Here is a 23,038-nt window from a genome sequence, read left to right as displayed (position 1 = left end):
CATGCTTTTGAGAAGCATGCAAAAATTTGTTTAAAAGGATTGCAACGAATACTGATTTTATGAGGAATTATATCTAAAATATATATAAACAATGTCTCAGCGTTAACAAGGTGGTGCTCGTAATTGGCTAGCAAAATTGCTCAGGATCATTTTGATTTGGCTAAGCATTTATCAACAACAGATTGCTATTGTCAAATGTATGCTCCAAAATTAGCTTTTCCGCTTAGGAAACCTGCAACATGGCAGCAAGCAATCCTTACAAATGCTACATCTCCCAATTATCTTCTAATACACATTGATTTGAAAAATAATAAAATGAAGTAGTGACTTTTCCCTATTTTGCAAAACTGTGCACTTCGGACTCTTCAAAAGACTTGACTGCGCGAAATAATATATGCTACTGATATCATTTGTTCACGTCAGGGGAGGAACCATCACTTTTTATCTGCTTTTGATCAGGCAAGACTGATTTTGCTCGAGTTTCCCCTTCACTAGAGGGATTTGTCTTTTCCTGAGTGTTATGAGTCCCTGGCCTGGTTGTTGCAGGTTCTTTGACAGCATTGTCAATTGGTTTGTCTGCAACATCACCTGATTGTTTCTTGGACTCGACTACGATTTCTTTTAAGGTCTCCTCTAACTTATCTAGTCTTGCTTTCACCTCGGAAAGTTGTGGATTAGTCCCTTGTTGTTTTTCCTCCGCAGCCATCAATTCCAGTTCTTTTGCTTTTGCCTCTTCGTCAGCTTTCTTTTTCACTTCAGCTTCCTGATTGGAATTTTTTGAACAAGATAGTTAATGAAGACTAGTACTAGCAAAAGCAACTAAGTGTAAAGAATGACAAGCTCTGATATGTAAAGTCAGACACATCGGGATGTTGAAGGAGAATTCTTTGTAGTTGCCTTCATCACCAAATAAGACATGTACTAAGGGGAAAAGATAACCAATGAATAAACAATATAATTAGTAGTCCTCGACATAACACAAGAGATCAGATTTATTGAACTACTATACATATTCAAACTATAAAATCCAAAAGAAATCCAGCTGATGTTTTACCCCCTACACTAGAAACAAGTCTTATGGAACAATTCCATTCCACCTCTCAAAAGTAATTTCAATTTCCACTAACCTAACTGCAATATCACTCAGACAATTAGCTGAACTGAGTTATTTTTTTAGAGATTTATTTACATCTTTCCTCTTTTGCAAAGGTTAAAACCGATTTAGCTTACAAAGAAACAATATTCACTTCTTTTTTTGAGTTTTTGCATTCTCAATCCTAGGTATCAATGAGAATTTATGTTTTTCACTTGCTTACTACAACTCCCATCAACAGCCTTGTGTTTTTATAAACACGACTCAACCATACAATTTGCAAGAAAGTTGTGTGATTACTGCTAATAAGCACTACTACTCCACACTTCTTTTCGAATCAAAAGACTCCACTAGATAAATGCCAAAATGATTTTAAACATTTCCAAAATGACTGTAAACTGCTATTTTCTCATTCCTCTTAACATTCTTACCCATTTACATAAAAGTAATATTTCCTTGCACCAAAAGTATACGTGACAGAAAAGTGATCTATTTGTACTCCTATCCTATGTCATGCTCGATGTTATAGAACATTCTCTTTTTTTAATAACAGTGGTGGCAGGGCAAGCTTCCGGGTACATCGACTTTTTCACTTAGTACTTGCCACCTCCCACCAGCAAAAGTACGAGGTAACTCTGTCTTACTAAGGTTAGGCAGGTGGGAAGACATAACACCTTTGGCTGCAAATATTACAGAAAATTCTTCTATTCCTCTATTTCAAATGGTCTACTATTCCTGATATCATAAACCACTCTGTGAGGCAAATATGCTTCAATATCATTGAATGAAATTGGCACAATGGTGTTGCTTTTAGAGCTGTTTTGCTTTCCTCCCGACTCTCTGCAATTCCCACTGGCAAATGTTTCAGCTACAGCTCTTAGTAGCACCGCACAACATCAGCTACCTAGCAACAGAAATCTAATGACTGGTAGTAATTCTGCAGTGCAAAAAAATAGTCTTTATTTCCACACACTCTTCGGGCACACAATCAACTCACCAGAATCTCTCTCTCCTCCTTAAATATTGGATATTAAGATTATATTTCAATGCTGCACACTGCACACCATGTGAAGTAAGCAACCTTTTTTGGCACCATCATATTCCATATTGTCTTCCAAAACTTCACTCTACCCACTTAAGATTATCCAATGTGGTATGATTTACGGCGAACACCCTTGGGCCTGACCCCCTGCACACCATCCTATCTTCTCTCTTTTCTTCTATTTTTAATTTTTAATGTAAGTTGGTAGAACGTCTAGATTTCCTTTCACTAACAATCCTGGATAGCTTATCAAAAAACATATATTTTACATTACCTCATAAAAAAAACAATCCTGGAAGTTTTCCTCTGTTCCCCTCCACAATATTCCACTTATCTTCTGATACTTTTGGTTTTTGGTTTGGCTTTGGGACAGTGTTTTGGTATTATAATTTTGGGGGGAAACATCACTAGATCCCTAAAACAACTTTTGAATTGTTCTTTTAGTAGAATACAGTGTTAAAACCCAATTAAACATCTTATTTACTATACCAAATATATTTTCAAATTAGAAGATTGTTGAAAAATGAAACAATTTTTGGTCAGAAAAGAAGAGACGGATCATGAGTGCAAATCTGAATAGCATAGAAGTGCTTAGAGGTCACTTCACAGTTTACACACTATGGCCAAGATAGAGGCCACTCTTTATGGTTCAAGACCACCATTTGGATGGTCTTTTCTCTCTTATTGGTGTTGTTTTCCCATTGGTGGCATTATTTGAAATACTTGCTATAATTCGTCTGAGTACCTACATAAGTGAAAGGCAATCTATATGGAATGGTTGTAAGACCGGCAGTGTTTATATCAAGTGAATATCATCCTCAAAATGAAGGTCACATTCTTTCTCAAAAAAGAAGAAGTGAGGGTCACATGAATGAATATGTTAACATAGATGAGTGGTCATAAGATACTACAAGATTAGAGATAATCATAGATGAGTGGTCATAAGATAAGACAACATTAGAAATGATCATGCTACAAAAGGTGCAAGTGACACATATAGATGATAAAATGAGAGATGTCTTATGTAAATCTCTAGATGCATCAATCCATAGGTATAAACTGAAAAGGAGACGAGGTAAACCTAAAATTTGTCTCGGAAGAATCACGCAGCCTTAGCAAACAATAACCACAACGGAAAAAAAAGATTCACCTAGGAGATACCAACTAGATGAGATTAAGCTTAGTTTTGCTACTACACTCACATTAATCCAATATTTCCTAGGAATCTTTTTAATCTCATCAGAGATTTATTTGTCAATAGAAAAAGTAGAGAAAATCTAAGAGTAAAGAACCTAATATATTGAATATTCGAATGAGAGATCTAAATGGATGAGATGGATAGTGAGGATTCATATAGTCTATCCAACGGGCTTGGGATTTGAGGCGTAGTTGTTGTTGTCGTTGGTGTTGTTTTCCAACTGGAATCTTGATCTCTTGTTTATTTTTGGAAATAATAAAATTGATTATGTTCTTGGAAAGGAACACCATATCTCGTTTGAGAACCTACTAAGAAAGAGATACTGGAGATTTAAACCAAGAATGTACTGATGCAGTTTAACCAGAAGGGAAGAATGTTGATGATTTCAACCCATAACTTCTCTGAAAGAATTTACATACAAAAAGAAATTTTGGGGATAAATGGTGTTGAGGATGAAAAACTTCTTGTATCCCATGATGAACATCAAATATAGGGCTGACTGCATATTAAATGCAACAGCATTAAATGTCTTTTTTTGTACATGTTGAAAAGTAACTTGATGCCTTTCATCTAGAATTCACTCCTTCATGCCAAATACTAGGCAGAACATGCAGCCTCTTTTTGCAGGAAAGCACAAGCATCCCATGAATATGATTTATCTAAAGAAAGAATATTCAAGTACACCGTGAATATGTAAGTTGTGGTACATAAATTATAATTTTGATCATACGAAGATATTCTGTGAAAGAAAAATGGCATCAATAAATGAAAATCTATAACTGGTTAATAGCCACAAATATTTGAAGATGACCCAAAAAAAAAATCAAAGAAGGAGAAGTTTCCATTACCGCCTCCATTCTTCGAATTTCATAGCGAGCATACTGAGCCACCAAATAAACAGCTGTACAAGAAAGATTGTTTCAGACAGAAGCGCCAGAGGGAAAGTACTTCAAAGATGAAATAACATGTAATAACAAAGATAGTAGAGGTACCAAGTGAAGGCAAGCAAGCAAAGAAGAACTGTACCAGATGAAAATCAAGCCTGCTCATGGAAGAGGAGTAGAAAAGATGTCAATCAACTGAAATAAGGAGGGAAGTACCATCCCAAAGAAGATGAAAAATTTACAATATTCATGATAATGCAACTTAAAGCTTGAAGAGAGGAGGCGTGTCAACTTTGAGGGCATCAAAACATAATTGAAATGTGTAAGAGAACATAAGAGAAATCAAACTTGACATTCAAATCTTTTTGGTGACATTATACCTCAAAACATATGTCATCATCTGCAACCCAGCAATAATGAAAATAAATACTAAATAAATTATTTTAACATAGAACTTAGTGAAATACGATGTAGGTTACAACCTGTCAAGGGAATGGATCCCTCAATCTTGGTTCTCTAGGGAAATGGGAATAAGCATGTTGAAATTTGGTCACAAATTCACAGTAGACAAATAGGTTCAAACAGAACGGAAGTATCATATAAGCATTCTTTAGCACATTTATCAAAAACATGCAACAAGGAAAGACACTGCCACAGTGGTTAAGCTTTTTAAAGAAGAAATGTATGTGTAGATGCCTAATTCTATGTGAAGACTAAATAGATATAAAATGGATTATATGCCCCTCCAGAAAGACCACTGCAGCATACTCAGTGATAAGTGGCAGTAATATGATGAAAATTCTTTCCTACACGGAAGATAAGTCAATATTTTAAAACTTGAGGGAAATGAATGTACATTTTTCTTTTTACTGATTCACGGTTACTTCTGTCTCTTTTCTTTCTTGATTGAATTCTTTAGTCGCGTCCTTCTGACAGTGACATTGTCTCTGTTAATCTTCTTGTTAAATTGCAGAATGTGCAGGGAAGTTGTCTTCATCAAATCAAACAAATTCTTGTTAAATTCACCAGTTTCATGATTTCTCCATCCTCAATCCAAACAAATTATTGTCAAAGGAACGAAAAATGGAGTCTTTCTTGACAATATCTTTCATCTGTCAAAGCAGCCTCGTGCCAACGTCTCTGTAAGAGTTAGCCTTCAGAGACATTGGCACACGGCATGTCCAGTTACAACACCATCACAGCGGTCAATTGTCAAGTGATCCACCTTATGTCAGCGTGCCTCAATGTAACAATGCAACTATTTACTTAAATCAATATCAGGAGCGCAACTATTTACTTAAATCAATATCAAGAGCAAAAGTGAACTTGAAGCAAGTCAATTGAAAAAACAGGAATATAACGTGCAAACTGTTTGATAAAATGCCTATGAGAAAACCTTTCTAAAAGTCACTACAGAAACATCGAAAAGGGCAAAGTACCCGAATTTCTTCTTCTTCGGCGGTTCCGTAAATAGCATCTTGGCAGCAGTCATGAAGTCAAGGTTCTCCAATTGCTTATAGGCATCCTGGCGACTTAGAGCAACAGAGTTTTCAACTTCCTTAGAACTATTACAATTGACCTTGCCGTTGTTGTTGGAGATTGTGATTGACTTGTTGTTACCGGAAATTGTTCTTCTTTGGAGAAGCGCCGATCGCCTAGAAAGACGGACCAAAATTCTTCGACCGCTATACATCACACTCAACCTTCGCCAACATTTCACCGACGACCAAAAGAGAAGCCAAAAGCAGCCGGCGTAACGGAGGCAATGAGTAAAGTTCTTTCGAAAATTGAACCGGAACCTAGACCGGACAGCTTCCTGTTGTTCGGTTCGCTGAGATCCGATTTCCGGTTCCGCAGGATGACGTCATGCTAAAACCCTCAAAACTTTTTCCCTTTTTTATACAAAAACAAAAAGGAGGAAAACGAGCTGAAGAGTTATGGTAGAGTAATAAATACTCTTTTTATTTTTTATCAGATGTTAATTTCGAGTCGCTTTAAGTATGTCGCAATAGGGATAAAACCAAAGAAAAAAGGGGAAAAAGGCTCAATTTGCACTAACCTATCTACGATATAAATTAGTTGACACATCAAATGCTAATTTCATCCAGAGTCGTCTAGGCTCAGGACATGCCAATTCCCATACATAAAATTACGTAGTTTATTCTTTTAATTGGTTGATCTTTAAAAATGAACTGACTTTTAATATTTTCCTTCAGCAATCGTACCTATGTAAAATTATTAATTAGATATATATTTTTTAGAAATTAAAGTCGTGTACAAACATAACTTTTAGATATTATAATATGAAAATATAAATATATATTTTCACGAAATAAATAATTAAGAATAAAAAATAAAAATCGACACAAAATATGACAAAAATGCAAATGAATCTATCCACAGGGAAATTGCGTTAACCTATAGATTATTGCACGTATAATCATTACTCCTCTTAATAAAGTAAAATTTTCTCATCGCTTGGTTACCCCATTTTGAGACATCATATCATTATATATCGTCAAATAGTTTAATCCACTAATTTTAAGATAAGCATAATAATTTTTTTAATCTATTTGTTCATTAAAGAACGAATTCATTTTTTTCAACTATTCACTTGACCTCTTCGAAAAAATAGATAAAAATAAATTAAAAGTAGTGATTAAGAAAGGCAGTTGACTTAAATTAGGATAAAAAGGTAAACGTACTTTAAGAATTTTTTTACTTTGCTTTCCGCTGTACTTCTTATTTTAAGATTTTTCTTCTCGAAGATTAATTTCAAGTTTTAAAAAAGTGATTCTAATTTATTTTTAAAGGATTAAATTGTTCGAGAATTTATTCAAGAGAAATCTATCGTCAAATATAAATGGATCATTTTAGTCATTTTCTAGATTCAATAGTATTGTAATTTACTATTGCATATTTTCCATATTAGTAATCTCAGTTGATAGTTATATTATTACTTTATTATTCCAATGATATAATAGTGTAAAAGTTTATTTTGAAACGATCTCACTAAAGAGTTTAATATAGATAGACACTTAAAAAGACTACTTTTTCTAAATTCTTTTATAAAATAATTACAAAAGGCACTAAGTTTTACATTTTGTTAATATTAGGGTAAACAAGGCTTCCTTAAATCACAATAATTGAAGATAAAGTATTCATAATCATTCATAACAAGTAATGAAAGTTATTATCAAACATGTGGTGGCAAATGATATTACTTTTTCCTCAGATTTTGATTTCGAGTAGGATAAAAACATATCCAATTTGATGACTCATTAAGGAACGAACGAAATAAGAATATGCTATTGAATACGTTCCAATATATATGTCGGAAAGATCTTCATTGATTGTGTAGGAATAAAATACGAATTCAAAGACAAGATAAGAAAGAATCTACGGCAGATCCGATCAGTCTCGTGATGAAGAGAATTTCTGATGTTGAAATGTATCGTCACAACAACTCAATTTGTCTGGTTAAATTACTTGGGGCTCCCCATGGTTTAGTAAAAGGGATGGGATATTCTTTCTTCTTTCGGGGGTTCATTCATTATGAACTAAAAAGTGGTTGGCTGATTAATGAGGTCTTAAAAATGTCATAGAATTCATGATCAGCCATTCCATTTTTACTTTCAGCAAGTAGGCGACGCAATTCTATGCTTTCTAGAATCAACGCACCGCGTCAACTACTTTGACTCCTTTTATGCAATTATGAACTCCACAAAATTTATCAATTCCAACGCGGAAGAGCTATTTGATGAGACTTCGTCAAATGATTATACAAGAAGGAACTAGATAGATTAGAGAGAAAAAAAGAACAAATTATATAAAAAAAAATGATAAACAAATAAAGAACTTCCTATGTTATACTATTTAATTCTCGACGACGAATTTATTTGATAGTTCAGATATTGTTATTCATGATATTGATCTGATTCAAGATCATCGAGAGGTAATATCGATTCATTGAATTTACAGGCCAAAAATTTATCATCTCTATGGGGATTAAATCTCGAGTTATTGCGAAGTAAAAAATCAATGAGATTATGGAAGTAAATATTCTTGCATTTATTGCTACTCCACTATTTATTCTAGTTCCTACCGCTTTTCTACTTATCATTTATGCAAAAACAATATGTCAAAATGATTAATTATTAACTAATTTGAATGAAACTTGACTTTTGAGTTCTTAACAAAATTGATGAAATAAAATGAAAAATGTGTCCCTTCCGATAAGACACACCGTAGGCCATCCTCGGCCTTCTTTGTTTTCAATGAAAATAAAATCTCGATCTCCGAAAGAGTTTTTCTTCCTCCGCCACACCTCTCTCCCTTCATTGAGCCTTTACTTTAATGGTTGGGGAAAACATTCTCTTATCTAAATTTGGTGGACATTCTTTCTAGCCTTGGTAGAATAGGGATGGGTTTGGCTTGAACATAGGCTCAAACATAATTTGAAGGGTCCTAGCTATACCATGCGTTCATACAAAATCTGAAAAGCTCCAGGGATGACAAAAAGAGAGTGTTTTCTGTGTTGCACCAAAAAATCTAGGAAGAATATGTTATTGCTGAAACACAGAAGAATTGAAATCTTAGATCAAAACACTGTGTATTGATAGCATGATCTGCCTAAATAAGAATTCTTGAACAACAACTTCATGTCTCGCTCATAGAGGAAGAGTATGCGCGCTACGACTTACGTAGTTGATCGGATCAGATAGCCCTTCCTTCGGACAAGCATTGAACCCGGTACATCCAATTTCATTTCGATCAACAACTTAGAGGTATGACTAAATGACTTAAGGCATTCATTTGCTAAATCGACATACAAGAAAAATAAAAACACAATGCCAATAAAAGGAACCCAGGGGCCATATTCTTCTCCAATTTGAGTTTTACTCACATCTTGAATGAATTAAAAAACATATTCGAAGAAATTTTGACCCCGCTCCCTACTCCGAAACTGACCCATGACACAACGCCCATTTACTTCACGCACAGGAAGGCAACAAATTTCAGTTCATGAGACCGCAACGGAGTGGAGTAGCCGAGACATTTCCTTACTAGATCTCACTGGTGCCACCTAAACGGCAGGTAGGCGGCGGATGTGTGACGTTTGGAGTTGTCATTCGTGCACTTGTCCCCAATGGAAGAATGAGTGATTTGATCCCCCTACTGATCATAGCCTTACCACTCGTCCCCGATTTTAGCTAATGAACAATATTAACTCTTTTGAAAATCAATAACACGTAAACCATGCCAAATCACGACCAATCAATATCCTTGATAAAAAAACACTTTTTCCAAATTTGCTCTATTCATTATAAATTAAATTAATCAAACTTTAATGTGAATATCAAACACCAAATTGAAACACAATAAAATAAGATGAAAGCACCATCCCAATATATTATTATAATGAACACACTCCAGCACTTCCCACTGGATATCATAATGAGTGTACGTTACTTTCTCCCAGAAAAATCGACCTTTTCAAATTTTAAATAACAAAAAAATAAAACTGGATCACCCTACAGCTCATATTCCTAAGTTCCCTACCTTTCTTCTTAAGCTTTTTCCCCAAATTCCCTCTTTTTTCCTCTGTTTTATACATTTTATGTAGTATAAAAACAACCCACTCTCCGCCAAAATTAAACGGCGCTGCACTATAACGCCGCCGCTATCAACCCCCAAGAGAAAAAAACCCATAATTCTACCTGAATTTTGTTATTAAAGATTCATTTTTTTCTGTTTTACAATGTGGGTGTTTAGTGTTTTTCTTTAACAATGGTTATAGAGTAAAATGGTGTTGCTAGAAGGAGGAGGTTTTGTTTAAAGATGCTGTGCAGAAAGAATTCAGTTAGTTGTGGGCGTGGATCGGTGCCGGTGTATCTAAACGTATACGATCTTACTTCCATTAATGGTTATGCTTATTGGCTTGGTCTTGGGGTTTACCATTCTGGTGTTCAAGGTGAGTAATCAATTGAATTTTCGTAGATCTAGGTGTTTTTTGGTTGATGAATTAAAATTTTGTTTTAGTTCATGGAATAGAGTATGCATTTGGAGCTCATGAGTATTCGACGACGGGGATTTTCGAAGGGGAACCGAAACAGTGCGAGGGATTTACGTTTAGGAAGGCGATTTTGATTGGATGGACTGAGATGAGTCATGGAGAAGTGAAAAGAGTAATGGAGGAGTTTGCTGAAAAGTATAGGGGAAATGCTTATAATCTTATAACTAAGAATTGTAATCATTTCTGCAATGATGCTTGTGTTAAACTTTCCGGCAATCCTATCCCTAGTTGGGTAAATCGACTTGCACGAATCGGTAAGTCTCTTGAATCAATCAATCAATCAATTATACGAGTCGTCTATATGAATCATCATTGCTTTATTCTATTCATGTTCAAAGAATTCATAGTTAGCAGTTAGCTATGTTTATGTTGGATATTTGTTACAGAATTGGTTCTTGTTCTCTTTTGCAGCTCAAATAACTTGTTAATTTATTAGGTCTTTTCACACTGAAAAATAGCTTAATAGGAAATTGTTACGACCCCATTATCATATTATTTGTTGTAGTTACTGTTTTTTATTTAGTATGTTTTATTGTAACGGTAACAATCTGTCTCTTTTAAGGTAAGGGTAAAGTTTGTGTACACGTATTCTTAGAAAATTAGTACGACCATGACTTTATAGGACCGGATGTGCCCTGGTAGCTATTTCCAATTGAAAAGATGGTTATGGTTAAAGGCTTAAAGCATGTGCCTATAGGAAAAACTTATCTAAGAATTTTCATTGATATAGCTTTGAGTGATTAAAACTATTGTTCTGATTCTTTACAAATTTGGCAACCATACTTGTACGAGAAGATGTGTTTAACTTCAGAACTAATCACGTCTTAATCCATGCTGTAGGTTTGTTTTGCAATTGCATAATTCCAGTGAGCTTGAACTCGACCAAAATTGGCCACCATCGTATCGAAGACAAGGCAGGTGAAGGGGAGAAGAAGAAACTAAGAAGCCGCTCTAGTAGGCTGATTCCATCCTCGGATTCATCATCTCCATCTTCGTCGTGTTCACCTCCGCTTGTCACAACCTCAAGCAACAGAAGCAGAGGCAAAAGCCCAGTGCCTTCATCTTCACCATTGATAGCCAATTCAATATAGATTTCTTGATGAAGAAGAAGAAAGCCGCTCTACATGCTTTGTTCTGTTTTACAATTTGATTCTTTTGCACCTTACTTGATAAACACTACAGCTGTTCAGGAAGCCCTGAAAAGATTCTGTGCATGAATGATTTCAATGAATTGGGTATTACCTTCTTTGCGTAATGCGTATTATGATAGCTGTCAATTAGCAAAACCTAATGAATTTGTTTGGCTTACAAGTCATCCGATCTTAGAGTATAAGTGCATCAAGATTCAACCTGAGCTTTAAAAGATATTTATGAAAATATAAATAGTTCAAAAATCCTCTTGATGGAACCCTTTCTTACTTCTTACACCATTATACACTTGAATATTATTTTTCTGTCTGCGGCAGAGTTCAAACCCAAAATATATGAGCATCTAACCTTCACATCTGCGCTTAAATATCAAAACTCATGATATATGAACGCGTTACCTATGCATCAGGTGTTGCACTCTTACCCAAAAAGCAAAAAATGTGGGTGCGGTTGCTCGTTCCTTATCGTGGAATATGTTAGATAACATGTTCCAACCAAGCAACACTTCAAAACCAAAAGTCCCATGGGCAGAACCACCTTAGGCGATGGGTGGTCCATTGCACACACTTAGACGAAAAATCAAATGGAATAGTAACTATTGTGAGTGTATATTTAATTTCACACATCATTAACACAACTAAAAAAAAAAATTGCATATGCTTTCCTAAATTCCTAACTCTGCCACTCAATTTATTTAGGTCCTACTTTGGTTTCTAAGAGACCAGGAATCTGCTGTTTTTCCTTTTACAGAATTATTATATACCTTTCTGCAGCTTTCGGCAACATATATCAGGCTTTCTTTTTCTCAAGTTTCTACCAAATCCATCCCGAATTTGTCTACCAATATTTTATTCTTGCGCGCCTATTTTCAGTCTTAAAGTCTAATGTTTTAGACTGGAATTGGACCCACAATTGCTACTTAAAAGTCATAGCATTATCTACTTAAACCTACCAACGAATATAGTAGATTAGATTCCTAAGTTCAAACCAAATTCCAAACTTTTATACGGAAAGTAAGATACCAAAGAACAGTAACTTAGATCTATATACTATTCATGTTGAACACAAATAGTTAGTTATCTGAAAGAATAGATCCACTTATCTGCGTCTGCATCAGTAACCAAGCACGTAAGTCTACTTATTACTATAATATAGAAGGTTTTACTCTGGCTCTTAACTCAACCTCTTTGGGTTATAAAATATGACAAAATGACTAAAAGCAGCATATGATTTTCAACGGGACTTTTACAGGGAGGTCAATGAGCATCCACAATTAAAGGAGCTATAGATTGCAGCTGCGATCTTTCGGTCAAACTAATAATTTTCACCCTAAAAAGAGCTCCAAAAGGGCATTATCAGATTAGCCCCAGTAAAACTTAACAATTATATTGTTCTTGTAATATACCCTGCCAACCAAATGGACGTTTTAAATGAATTAAAAATCGGACAATTAAATAGCAAGAGGAGACATAGGGTAACTCACTCTCAAATACTGAATCAGAGCGTCAACTTGGGGCCGAAATTGAGACCCTAAAACGAGATCCAAAAGGAGACAAATGCTCTCAATGTCTATGCTCTTCTGCATCTCCTCTAGGAAAGAGTGAAGAAAAAAAGAAAAATTGGCAATCAGAAGAAAAGAAAACAAAGTTCAAAGATCCAATTTAATGTCCCAACTTTCACAGCCAGCCCTCCGGAACTTGCAACGAATGGGAAAACAATTTAAGAAATAGTTACTACATGGAAACAAAAACTAAACCCAACATAAGAAGACATGTTGTTCTTCCCAGCTTCAATGCCTTATATTTAATTATATATATTTTAAAATATTATAAAGCTATTCTGTTCTGTTTCATCATTGCTCTCTTTTTCGGTCTAAAGCTGATCAATGAATCTTACCCTCCATGAATTAACACAACTTAATATTTACATAACAGGAGACAGTGCTTGCACCATACCTGTCGAGCAGTACCACAAAATTTGATGGCCCTTCTAACCTTTTAGAGAAAAGAAAATGTGGATATTAGCAGGAATAGAACAACACTTCTCACAGCAGAAGGGTACCCAAAAATTCACTTAGCATGAACAGAAGTCAAAATATGGTAAGTACCTCCTTCTCAAGTTCTGGGAGTGCTTTTTTCAATCTTTGTACTGTGTCAGCTTTTAATGCTTTGAGGCCCATCCGCCACTCGTTCTAGTAGTCAAAACAATGGTGAGTCAACGTCAAGAAGCACACAAGCAAGTATAAGCAAAAAAGGTAACAAGCTGAAAAGTAGAACATAACAACAATTTAATGGGTTCAAATCATTATTTCAGATTCCCAGAAGGAACGAGTGGTAAATTTTTGTTTATCATGTCAAATCAAGCATTCTACAATGACCGAAAATCTGAAATAGTTGCATTCCTAGGAAAAGCTGATACACATGTGTCTTCTTGCATTTTAATAAGTGATGGATTCTACTGCTTGCTTAATGGAAATAAAAATGTTATAGCCTAATCTCATTTTGGCACAAAGGCAATCATCCTGTAAATCTGTGCGCTAACTACAACTAATTGGACATAGCATGGTAGTAGCTGATGGCGGGGAAGGCGCCTGAGCATGGCGACCAGCATTAGCACGACGTTGAGATGCTTCCTTACTCATGGTTATTTTTTTCTACGCAATAACTTATTGTGCAAGCTATCCCTATTTATAGGACTAGTGAGGAATTTCACAAATTTGGACTTGGCTCATCTTCATTGCATAATAATAATTTTTATAATGAAAAATACTTTTTCTGTCCCAATTTATATGTTACTTTTTATATTTCGAAAGTCAAATAATTTAAGTTTGATTAGAAATTTATTCATGAAATCTTAAAAAAAAAAAAATTAAATGAGATTTATATATTTGTAAACTATATTAAAAGTAGTTTAAGTCACAATAATTGATAATTCAAAATGTTTAAAAATTTATGAAAAACTTAAGATTAAAAATAGACTTATCTCAATCTAAAAATAGATTTATTTAAATCTAAAAATCCGAAAATTACTGCATAAAATAACCATTAATTAAAATAAGCAAAAGCTAATGGAAGAGAGAAAAGAGACATTGGAAACAAAGACAGAATGTTGATTTTTTTTTCCCTTTTAACTAATAAAAGTGTGAAGTATATATAGGGATCGAAAGAGAAGAAACAAACCATTTGTCCAATTCCCTTACATGCAACATCACACTTGGTATAGAGGTGTCAAGAGATGAAAAAACCTTACAAATATTTTTTTTATCTTTTGAAATACACCACAATTTTCCTTACAAACCCTCACATGTTTCAAAAGATTTTATGCACAAAAATATAATTTATTGGATTTTTAGGACAAAATACAATAAGTTTGGTGTCTTTTGAATTATGAACTAAACTTAGATCGATAAAATTTAATTTACAGAATTACTGGTGAAATACAATATTTCTATGAACCAATAATTCTTATTGTAAATTATCAGAGACTTTATCAATCACATTTTGACCTCAGTAATTTTGTTGTTCAACGCGATTTTGCGCCAATAAGCCAGTCGCGTGCCTGGTATTCATGAGAGCTATGGAGACTAGGCCAAAGTTTCATAGGAGCGGTCACGCTCCACTTCTCATATAGGTGAATTCATCAAGTATACACTGCTTTAAATACACCATTCTTAATTAATTACTATAAATTCATTAAGAGTGAAGAACTCATTCCTCATTTTCAGTAGCGGTTCAAGCACTCTCAGTTAGTGCGCAGTGTCAATATTAACTTGGTATTACCCATATGAATTTATTTTATGGGATCTCCAATCACATAGGTTGGATTACCATCTCTATTGACAATCACATCGGCCTTAAACCCATCTTTTTGTGGTTTGAAGAATTCATTTTCTTCTAATGGATTTAATTAATTATAGTAGATTGTATTATGAATAAATTTTGAAATAAAATAAAAACATATGGGCAAGGAAATCAATACAATATGCAATGATCTATGTATCAAAATATCATGTTAATTTAACATTTAATTCTAAATAGATTCTTAAAAAAATGCATTTATGACTGTTTGCAATTTTTTCACTAAATTGGTAAAATAAATAAATACTTATTCCCATATAAGTATTGTGCATGAAAAAGAGCATCAAAAACACATACCGTATCATGCTAAAAAAAATTATGTTCATTAAAATAAATTATACATATATAGGACTTTATGTGATAGCAAACATGCTTCTTAGTTCTAAATTAGGACTTTATGTGATAGCAAACATGCTTCTTAGTTCTAAATTAGGACTTTATGTGATAGCAAACATGCTTCTTCGTTCTAAATTTTATGTGTGAGTGATAAAATTAAAAATTTTAATTTCTCTATTTCAATTTGTTTATTCTATTTTGACTTGGCATGGACTTTAAGAAATTAAGGAAGATTTTGGAACCTTGTGATTTTAAACTAAAAATATGACAAATATGTTAAATGTCCTTTAATCTTGTGATCTTAAACATGTCATGTAGAGTTGGAACTAAGAAAAGAAAAGGAACATTACTTTTTAACAGATTATAAAGAAAAATATGACAAATTAATTGAGTAGATTTCAAGATAATAATACATAATGGTTCATGATTTTTATATAAGATATAATTAAATCTTACAGGCAAATTAACTTCGAAACTTAATAAATTTGTGTCATTATAGTAAAAAAAATAATTAAATATTAGACTTGAGTGCTTTTTACAACTTAAAAAATAATCTACCCATCATTAATACCAATTATACTTAAAAATATTTTTAGGTTTATTCAATTTAATATTTTTTATTCAGTATTTGATATTTATATTGGAGTTTGATTAATTCTAATGTGCACCAAAATAGGCCCCATTCGAATAGAGCACTCCCTATTATGATTTTTTTTTTATATCCAAAACTCAAAATAAAGATATTTAATTAAGGAAGGAGCAACATCATTCAATCTATATTCTTTGATGGTTATTTTAATATTTTATTAATACTAAATTTTTTACTAGGATTAGTATTCATTAATGTCGGTCATGCTATAGAAATACCTTTTAATATTTGTTAAATAACGGTTAATAATCGGTTATATTGAGCCTGTATCTCGGGCCTTAAGAATAGCACCCAACATGGGTATGTTGGCCTTGAATTCAGATGTTGTTAGCATTTCAAAAAAAAAGTTTGTTTGACGAAAAACTAATTAGACAACAATTGCATATCTGGTATGTCGGAGAAATTTAGGCATAACTTTTATTGACAACTAATTGTATTATCAAGTTTGAAGAAACAAAAGTAAGGAGGCAAAAAATTTGAAGATGAAAATAGCATAAATTTAATCAGAACTCTAGTTTGAACTTGGATTTCAAAATATCATTGTAATGGCATGGAATAGTTGTAAGTTGCTAGTTACATTTTAAATTGCAAGTAGAGGATAGGAAAATATAAACTACTTTATAGATGAGTCATAAATATAAGAATTAATAAAACCCGCATTCATTTTTATTGCTACAACAATTATTTGGAGACTGATTCACTGCAACCCTAAATTCCGTTAGAAATAAGACGAATAAGTGATTCCTACTTGCTAAAAAGTAAAAACTACTCAATTGATCAAGGGTGAAGATCACTGCTAAACCCAATAACCGAAAAATAGATTAAGTAGTAGTAATTTTTTTATCGAGTAAAAGAATTAAACTTAGATTTTGATTGTACATTCATTTTTCTTTTTCAAAACATATGAGACTTGACGTACAAGTAAAGAAGGAATGTGTTAAGTGAAAGTTGTTGGGAAGAAACTTTTAACCATCTGCCGCCAGGCAAATCATTCAACTATTGAATTTTGTAAAGGCATCAAAATGCATAATGGGGTGCATCACTTAGAACAATCTTTTATTCTTAAGACTGAAAATTGGACCCACAATCATACCGGCCAACCTATCATAATTGGTACTTAAAAGTCACAACACTATGTACTTAAACCTACCAACAATATAGTAGATTAGATTCCACAGTTCAAACCAAATTCAAAACATTTATACTGAAAGTAAGATAACAAATAACAGTAATATACTATTCATGTTGAACACAAATAGTTAGTTATCTGAAAGAATAGATCCACTTATCATTCTCTATCATAGCATACAAGCTGAAGGGTGGGGGAGAGGGGAAGAAAACAGCGAACAATGGTATTTTTCGGAACAATGGTATGCACAGCATTATGTGCGGCTTCAACGACTCCTGCACCTGAATGATACTTGTATTATCAGCAAAACCCATCTCGAACAAATTTCAAGATTCATTCACTATATGGAAACAGAAAACATACTATCGGAGAAATAAAGTATTTGGTGCACACGGTGACATGCCGAACAACAGTGTTCTTAGCCCTGCTTTTCTCTCATTAACTCGACAAAATTATCCAGGATCAGTGGCCAAGCAAGGGTCGAGTCATAATTGCTCAAGTCTGGAAAACTTATCTGTTACACCAAAACATCAAGACGGGAGATAAGACTTTAATCTTTTAACATTCAGACCTCAAAGTCCCCACAAGGCTTCTGATGGAAGCAACTGTCAGATAACAACCAGATTGCTCATATAAGATGATGACATAGGATAATCAAAAAAATTAACAAAGTGAACTGAAGATTTACCTCGTTCACAAACCTAAAGAATCCCATCCATTGATCCATGTTTATAACCTTGTAATCAATCTGCGTCTGCATCAGTAACCAAGCACGTAAGTGTACTTATTTAGGATAATTTAGAAGGATTTAATCTGCCTCTTCACTCAACCTCTTTGGGTTATAAAATATGACAAAATGACTAAAAGCAGCATATGATGTTCAATAGGACAGTCCCCTTTTACAGGGAGGTCAATGAGCATCCACAATTAAAGGAGCCATAGAATGCAGCTGCGATTTTACGGTCAAACTAATATTTTTCACCATAAAAAGAGCTCCAAAAGCATCCAAAAGGGTATTATCAGATTAACCCCAGTAAACCCTAACAATTATAAAGTTCTTGTAATATACCCTGCCAACCAAATGGACATTTTAAATGAATTAAAAATCGGACAATTAAATAGCAAGAGGAGACATAGGGTAACTCACTCTCAAATACTGAATCAGAGCGTCAACTTGGGGCCGAAATTGAGACCCTAAAACGAGATCCAAAAGGAGACAAATGCTCTCAATGTCTATGCTCTTCTGCTTCTCCTCTAGGAAAGAGTGAAGAAAAAAAGAAAAACTGGCAATCAGAAGAAAAGAAGACAAAGTTCAAAGATCCAATTTAATGTCGCAACTTTCACAGCCAGCCTCCGGAACTTGCAACGAATGGGAAAACAATCTAAGAAATAGTTACTACATGGAAACAAAAACTAAACCCAACATAAGAAGACATGCTGTTCTTCCCAGCTTCAAATCCTTATATTTAATTATATATTTTAAAATATTATAAAGCTATTCTGTTCTGTTTCATCTTTGCTCTCTTTTTTGGTCTAAAGCTGATCAATGAATCTTTCCCTCCATGAATTAACACAACTTAATGTTTACATAACAGGCAACAGTGGCAGCACCATACCTGTCAAGCAGTATTGAAATGCATAGGAGTAAAAATCCACAAAATTTGATGGCCTTCTAACCTTTTAGAGAAAAGAAAATGTGGATATTAGCAGGAATAGAACAACACTCCTCACAGCAGAAGGGTACCCAAAAATTCACTTAGCATGAGCAGAAGTTAAATTATGATAAGTACCTCCTTCTCAAGTTCTGGAAGTGCTTTTTTCAATTTTTGTACTGTGTCAGCTCTTAATGCTTTGAGGCCCTTCCGCCACTCATTCTAGTGGTCAAAACAATGGTGAGTCAACGTCAAGAAGCACACAAGCAAGTATAAGCAAAAAAAGGAACAAGCTGAGAAGTAGAGGGCAACTGCATAACATAACAACAATTTAATGGGTTCAAATCATTATTTTGAATTTCCAAAAGGAACGAGTGGGAAAATTTTGTTTATCATGCCAAATCAAACATTCTACAATGACCTGAAATCCGAAATAGTTGCATTCCTAGGAAAAGCTGATACACATGTGTCTTCTTGCATTTTATAAGTGATGGATTCTACTGCTTGCTCAATGAAAGTAAAAATGTCAAAGCCTAATCTCACTTTGGCACGAAGGCAACCCTCCTGTAAATCTGTGTGCTAACTACAACTAATTGGACCCACAACTCAAGAATACTTATAAATAGAGTAACGTAGAGATCCAATTAACATACCATGAGTGATGTTTCGTTACAACATCAAACCAATGCATGCCTTTCAATAGCGTAACAGATCAACTAATATCTCGACTTGATTTTCCTACAATAAGCACTTCTTTTAAATGCGGGTGGTGTCTGGTCCAACTTGCGGGCACGTCAAGAAAGAATTGTGGCTATCAGAATCGAACCGATGACCATCAAGTGCGGATCATAATGGATTCAACAAAGCTAAGTGGGATAAGCAAATTTGATCTCTTTAGGTATTCGCTTAATCTTGTTAGGTAGGTGCTTTTCTTTTAGTATTCGCAAGGGGGAGTCTGCTTTAAAATCGTCCGCCCTGTACCCATATAAATCCAATTCTAAAAATTCGAAAGTGGTAAATGGCAATATGTGACTCAACTGAAGATCTTCTTCACGTCCAATATAGTACCTATGGGTATGTAAGAAATGTATAGAATCAACTACTTTTACTATTCCATCGGTACCTGCTAACTCCTACTAGCACATATGCCAACTTAGAAGATGGGAAGAAATAACCTAGTACTTGCTTTCTGCCTCCACTAGGATCTGATTTGAACCTGTAACCTCATTGTCCCCCCCCCCCCCCCCCCCCCCCACACACACTTCATTAACCACCAAACCATTGGGCAACTACTTCCAAACCATAATCCCCGGGATGAGTTCTTAACAGAAGATTCTCCAATACGCATGTAAATGTTCAGTTTCGTTGTATTACATGTCATACTAGACAAAAGAGTATCTCTCCCTATAAAAAGTCTGAACATGCTCAAATAGGCATATCCAAGTCACAGGTGGCGAAAGCATAATTCTTCATCATCCCAAGCAAAAAGACGAAAAAACGCACATCAATTCCTCCATTTAATTTACTATGTTTTCCGGGAAACAGCTTGGCCTGGGAAAAACTATGCGACTGTAACTCTGCCTGACCATTGCCTTTTTTCTATGTTATTACTCTGTTAATCAGCACATGGGCTAAGAGAGGTCAAGCATTTAATAAACTTGAGACTTGAATCAACTTTTTAGCACCCTTGACCTACCCTTTGGTACAAACTTCCTAAGATAACAAGCACACCCATATGCCTGGAGAACAAATGCCAGCTTTATTTGACAACAACAACAACATACCCAATGTAGTCCCACTAGTGGGGACTAGGGTCACCAGCCTTATTTGACAACTACGGTAATTGAATTTAACAGTCATAACAGATAAGTTGATAGAAACAGCAAAAACAGTGTAGTAGATTCTGAAATGCTTAAGTAATATTAGTACTAGCCAATGCAAATACATACCAGGGAAAAGTATCCTTGTTTTTCAGACTGCATTTTCCTAAAATTCAAAGTTACTGTTATTAAACCTCTGAAGATCCATGATACTTCATACATACCAACAAGTAATCCAGAGTAGGTATCTTACCATGCAAGCATCAATATCCTGACGTCAGTATGTTCGACTTCCAAATCGGAACAAAGAAACTCAATTCCTTCAGGGCTAACAATGAAAAATATAAAGCACATTAATTGATTGCAAAACTGAGGAACTTAAACAAGCTGGTGAAACTGCATTAACGGTGGAAAAAGTTGGATGACAAACACAAAGGGGATCCAGGATAGGTTCAGAAATCATTAAGTCTGGGCTCAAATAAAAATTATATTTGTCCATATTTAGCAGATCTCTTAACAAATAAACAGGATTTGAGCCAAAGCTAGTAGGTTCGGTTGAACCCATAACTTATAATGTACATCCACCCCTGAAATATCCATATATTCTTCTCTCTTTTTTCAATGCATAACTTTCTTGCTTAAAATCTTAGATTTCCTATGGACTACTATAAGTGAAAACAACAAAAGATAACTTGTAATGATAGGAATATATAGAACATGAACTACACTGCTGGGAAATAAAAATGGTAATGCATACTTACTCAATCATACCAGACGAAGCGTTGGCATATGTATGAAATAATTGATCGATGCGTTCCATCTCCTTACTTGCTGCTTTACTTGAAGCTGAGCAAATTGAAAACAAAGTGAGATAGTGTAATGCAGCTACAGCGCATATAACTAATGCAGCTGAAGTGCATACATTATATTTTAAACATCAAACATAAATGGAAAAAGGAACATTGATGTCCAAGAGGTCTGAATGGGCCAGTAGAATAGTTCTGAAGCACTATGAAAATGCTTCAGCCACTACAAGACAAACACCAAATCAAATTGATTTTCTTGAAGATCAAATACAGCAGAAAAATAAATTCGAAAGCATCTAGATGTAGACAATAAAAACAACATAGATACGTCAAAAAATTTCTTTTAGATGACCGAGAAATCCGTATGGGTCCAACCTTTAGGGTCAACTGTAGCCTCCAGACGGATTAATGGAAAGCAGATGTTATCTTGGGCTGAACTTAATGATTATGTGTTCCCTTTTAGTTTGAGCTCAGGAGGAAGCGTGGTTAAAACTTAAAAGGTAAGCCGGTGAAACTTGAATGCACTACAGAATATGGGAGAAAATAAACTTCTAACATAAAGGGTCTGTTTTCTTTATATATTGTTCAGTTAAATGAGGATTCTTATGATCACAAAAAGCTTGGCAGTGACACTATTCTGCCCATGTGGTTCGTAGCTGTTTCAAATTGTTACAATAACCAGACTCCTGCAGAACGCTCACCACACCAGATGGTTGCTACTAGCACTTACACAATCACCTTAATACCAATGAATAATTCAATAATTCCCATACCTAATTGAACAACAATCGAAAAAATTAATCAGACAATGCAGTTCAAGTTATTACACTAAAACCCTATTATCATGAACACTTAACTCAAGTCCCTATAAATTCGGAAGGCACTTACGCGAATTGAATCATTAATTATCGGTCATCTCCACTCCAAATTCCAAATTCCAATTTCCAAGGGGTCTACATGATCTAAAGGGAAGGAAGGGGATTACACATGATCTACAAAACTCTAACAATCAAACAGGCATTAGAGAGAAAGGCAATTCAAATTGTCGGAAAAGATGCATTGAAATCAATGATTAAATTAAAATTGAAGAAGAGGAAGAATTACCAGAACGAAACAAATCGGCGGCAGGATTGGTGGATGCTGCAGAACCAGTTAAACCCTTTTTGGAAGAAGTACGAGGCATCTTGAGCGAAGAAGAAGAAATTGGTGTAGAGAAGAGATGATGATCCTCGGAGTGTACGGTCCAAGGGTCTCGAGAGGACTCGGAAGCGTAGAGGGTGAATATATATATATACTATTATATACATATGACGCACTCTCAAAGGCGGCGTACGTGTGTCAGTAGAA

At 34.5% G+C, this 23,038-nt stretch overlaps 3 protein-coding genes across 5 annotated transcripts; 1 reads left to right on the top strand and 2 right to left on the bottom strand.

Moving 5' to 3' along the window:
* Positions 1 to 186: 186 nt before the first annotated feature.
* LOC125860025 (uncharacterized) lies at positions 187 to 6,110 on the bottom strand. The gene is made up of 4 exons (XM_049539916.1): positions 5,657 to 6,110; positions 4,326 to 4,375; positions 4,182 to 4,234; positions 187 to 763 (listed from the first exon to the last, which is right to left on the bottom strand). Exons 1-4 carry the CDS (start codon positions 5,908 to 5,910, stop codon positions 407 to 409), a joined length of 714 nt encoding a protein of 237 aa, XP_049395873.1. The 5' UTR covers positions 5,911 to 6,110; the 3' UTR covers positions 187 to 406.
* Positions 6,111 to 9,701: 3,591 nt separating this feature from the next.
* On the top strand, positions 9,702 to 11,548 carry LOC125860030 (deSI-like protein At4g17486). Of its 2 annotated transcripts, none has more exons than XM_049539921.1 (3): positions 9,702 to 10,191; positions 10,272 to 10,547; positions 11,134 to 11,548. In XM_049539921.1, exons 1-3 carry the CDS (start codon positions 10,059 to 10,061, stop codon positions 11,382 to 11,384), a joined length of 660 nt encoding a protein of 219 aa, XP_049395878.1. In that variant the 5' UTR covers positions 9,702 to 10,058; the 3' UTR covers positions 11,385 to 11,548. The 2 variants fall into 2 exon arrangements, with proteins under 2 accessions (XP_049395878.1, XP_049395877.1); XM_049539920.1 differs by having other exon boundaries at positions 9,730 to 10,191; positions 10,260 to 10,547.
* Positions 11,549 to 17,469: 5,921 nt separating this feature from the next.
* Positions 17,470 to 22,979, bottom strand: LOC125860027 (uncharacterized). Of its 2 annotated transcripts, XR_007445803.1 has the most exons (10): positions 22,796 to 22,979; positions 21,647 to 21,731; positions 21,139 to 21,213; positions 21,015 to 21,051; positions 19,204 to 19,287; positions 19,030 to 19,090; positions 18,561 to 18,667; positions 18,102 to 18,167; positions 17,777 to 17,927; positions 17,474 to 17,694 (listed from the first exon to the last, which is right to left on the bottom strand). XR_007445803.1 is itself a non-coding variant. In XM_049539918.1 (9 exons), the coding sequence occupies exons 1-9, from the start codon at positions 22,872 to 22,874 to the stop codon at positions 17,832 to 17,834; spliced, it is 690 nt and encodes a 229-aa protein (XP_049395875.1). In that variant the 5' UTR covers positions 22,875 to 22,979; the 3' UTR covers positions 17,470 to 17,831. The 2 variants fall into 2 exon arrangements, 1 of the variants encoding a protein (XP_049395875.1); XM_049539918.1 differs by having other exon boundaries at positions 17,470 to 17,927.
* Positions 22,980 to 23,038: the final 59 nt, after the last annotated feature.

This window comes from Solanum stenotomum, chromosome 3 (assembly GCF_019186545.1).
Source record: "Solanum stenotomum isolate F172 chromosome 3, ASM1918654v1, whole genome shotgun sequence".
Lineage (NCBI taxonomy): Eukaryota > Viridiplantae > Streptophyta > Magnoliopsida > Solanales > Solanaceae > Solanum > Solanum stenotomum.
This window is presented reverse-complemented; position numbering and strand designations above follow the sequence as displayed.

Coding starts and splice junctions, on each gene's coding strand:
- LOC125860030 (XM_049539920.1), top strand. CDS start 10,059: ATGCTGTGCAGAAAGAATTCAGTTAGTTGTGGGCGTGGATCGGTGCCG. Junction 10,192..10,259: donor TTACCATTCTGGTGTTCAAG/GTGAGTAATCAA, acceptor ATTTTGTTTTAG/TTCATGGAATAGAGTATGCA. Junction 10,548..11,133: donor AAATCGACTTGCACGAATCG/GTAAGTCTCTTG, acceptor TCCATGCTGTAG/GTTTGTTTTGCAATTGCATA.
- LOC125860025 (XM_049539916.1), bottom strand. CDS start 5,910: ATGTATAGCGGTCGAAGAATTTTGGTCCGTCTTTCTAGGCGATCGGCG. Junction 4,235..4,325: donor TGCTTGCTTGCCTTCACTTG/GTACCTCTACTA, acceptor TTTCTTGTACAG/CTGTTTATTTGGTGGCTCAG. Junction 764..4,181: donor AAATTCGAAGAATGGAGGCG/GTAATGGAAACT, acceptor AATTCCAATCAG/GAAGCTGAAGTGAAAAAGAA.
- LOC125860027 (XM_049539918.1), bottom strand. CDS start 22,874: ATGCCTCGTACTTCTTCCAAAAAGGGTTTAACTGGTTCTGCAGCATCC. Junction 19,091..19,203: donor TTCCAGAACTTGAGAAGGAG/GTACTTATCATA, acceptor TTTCTCTAAAAG/GTTAGAAGGCCATCAAATTT. Junction 18,668..19,029: donor ATTTCAATACTGCTTGACAG/GTATGGTGCTGC, acceptor ACTCTTTCCTAG/AGGAGAAGCAGAAGAGCATA.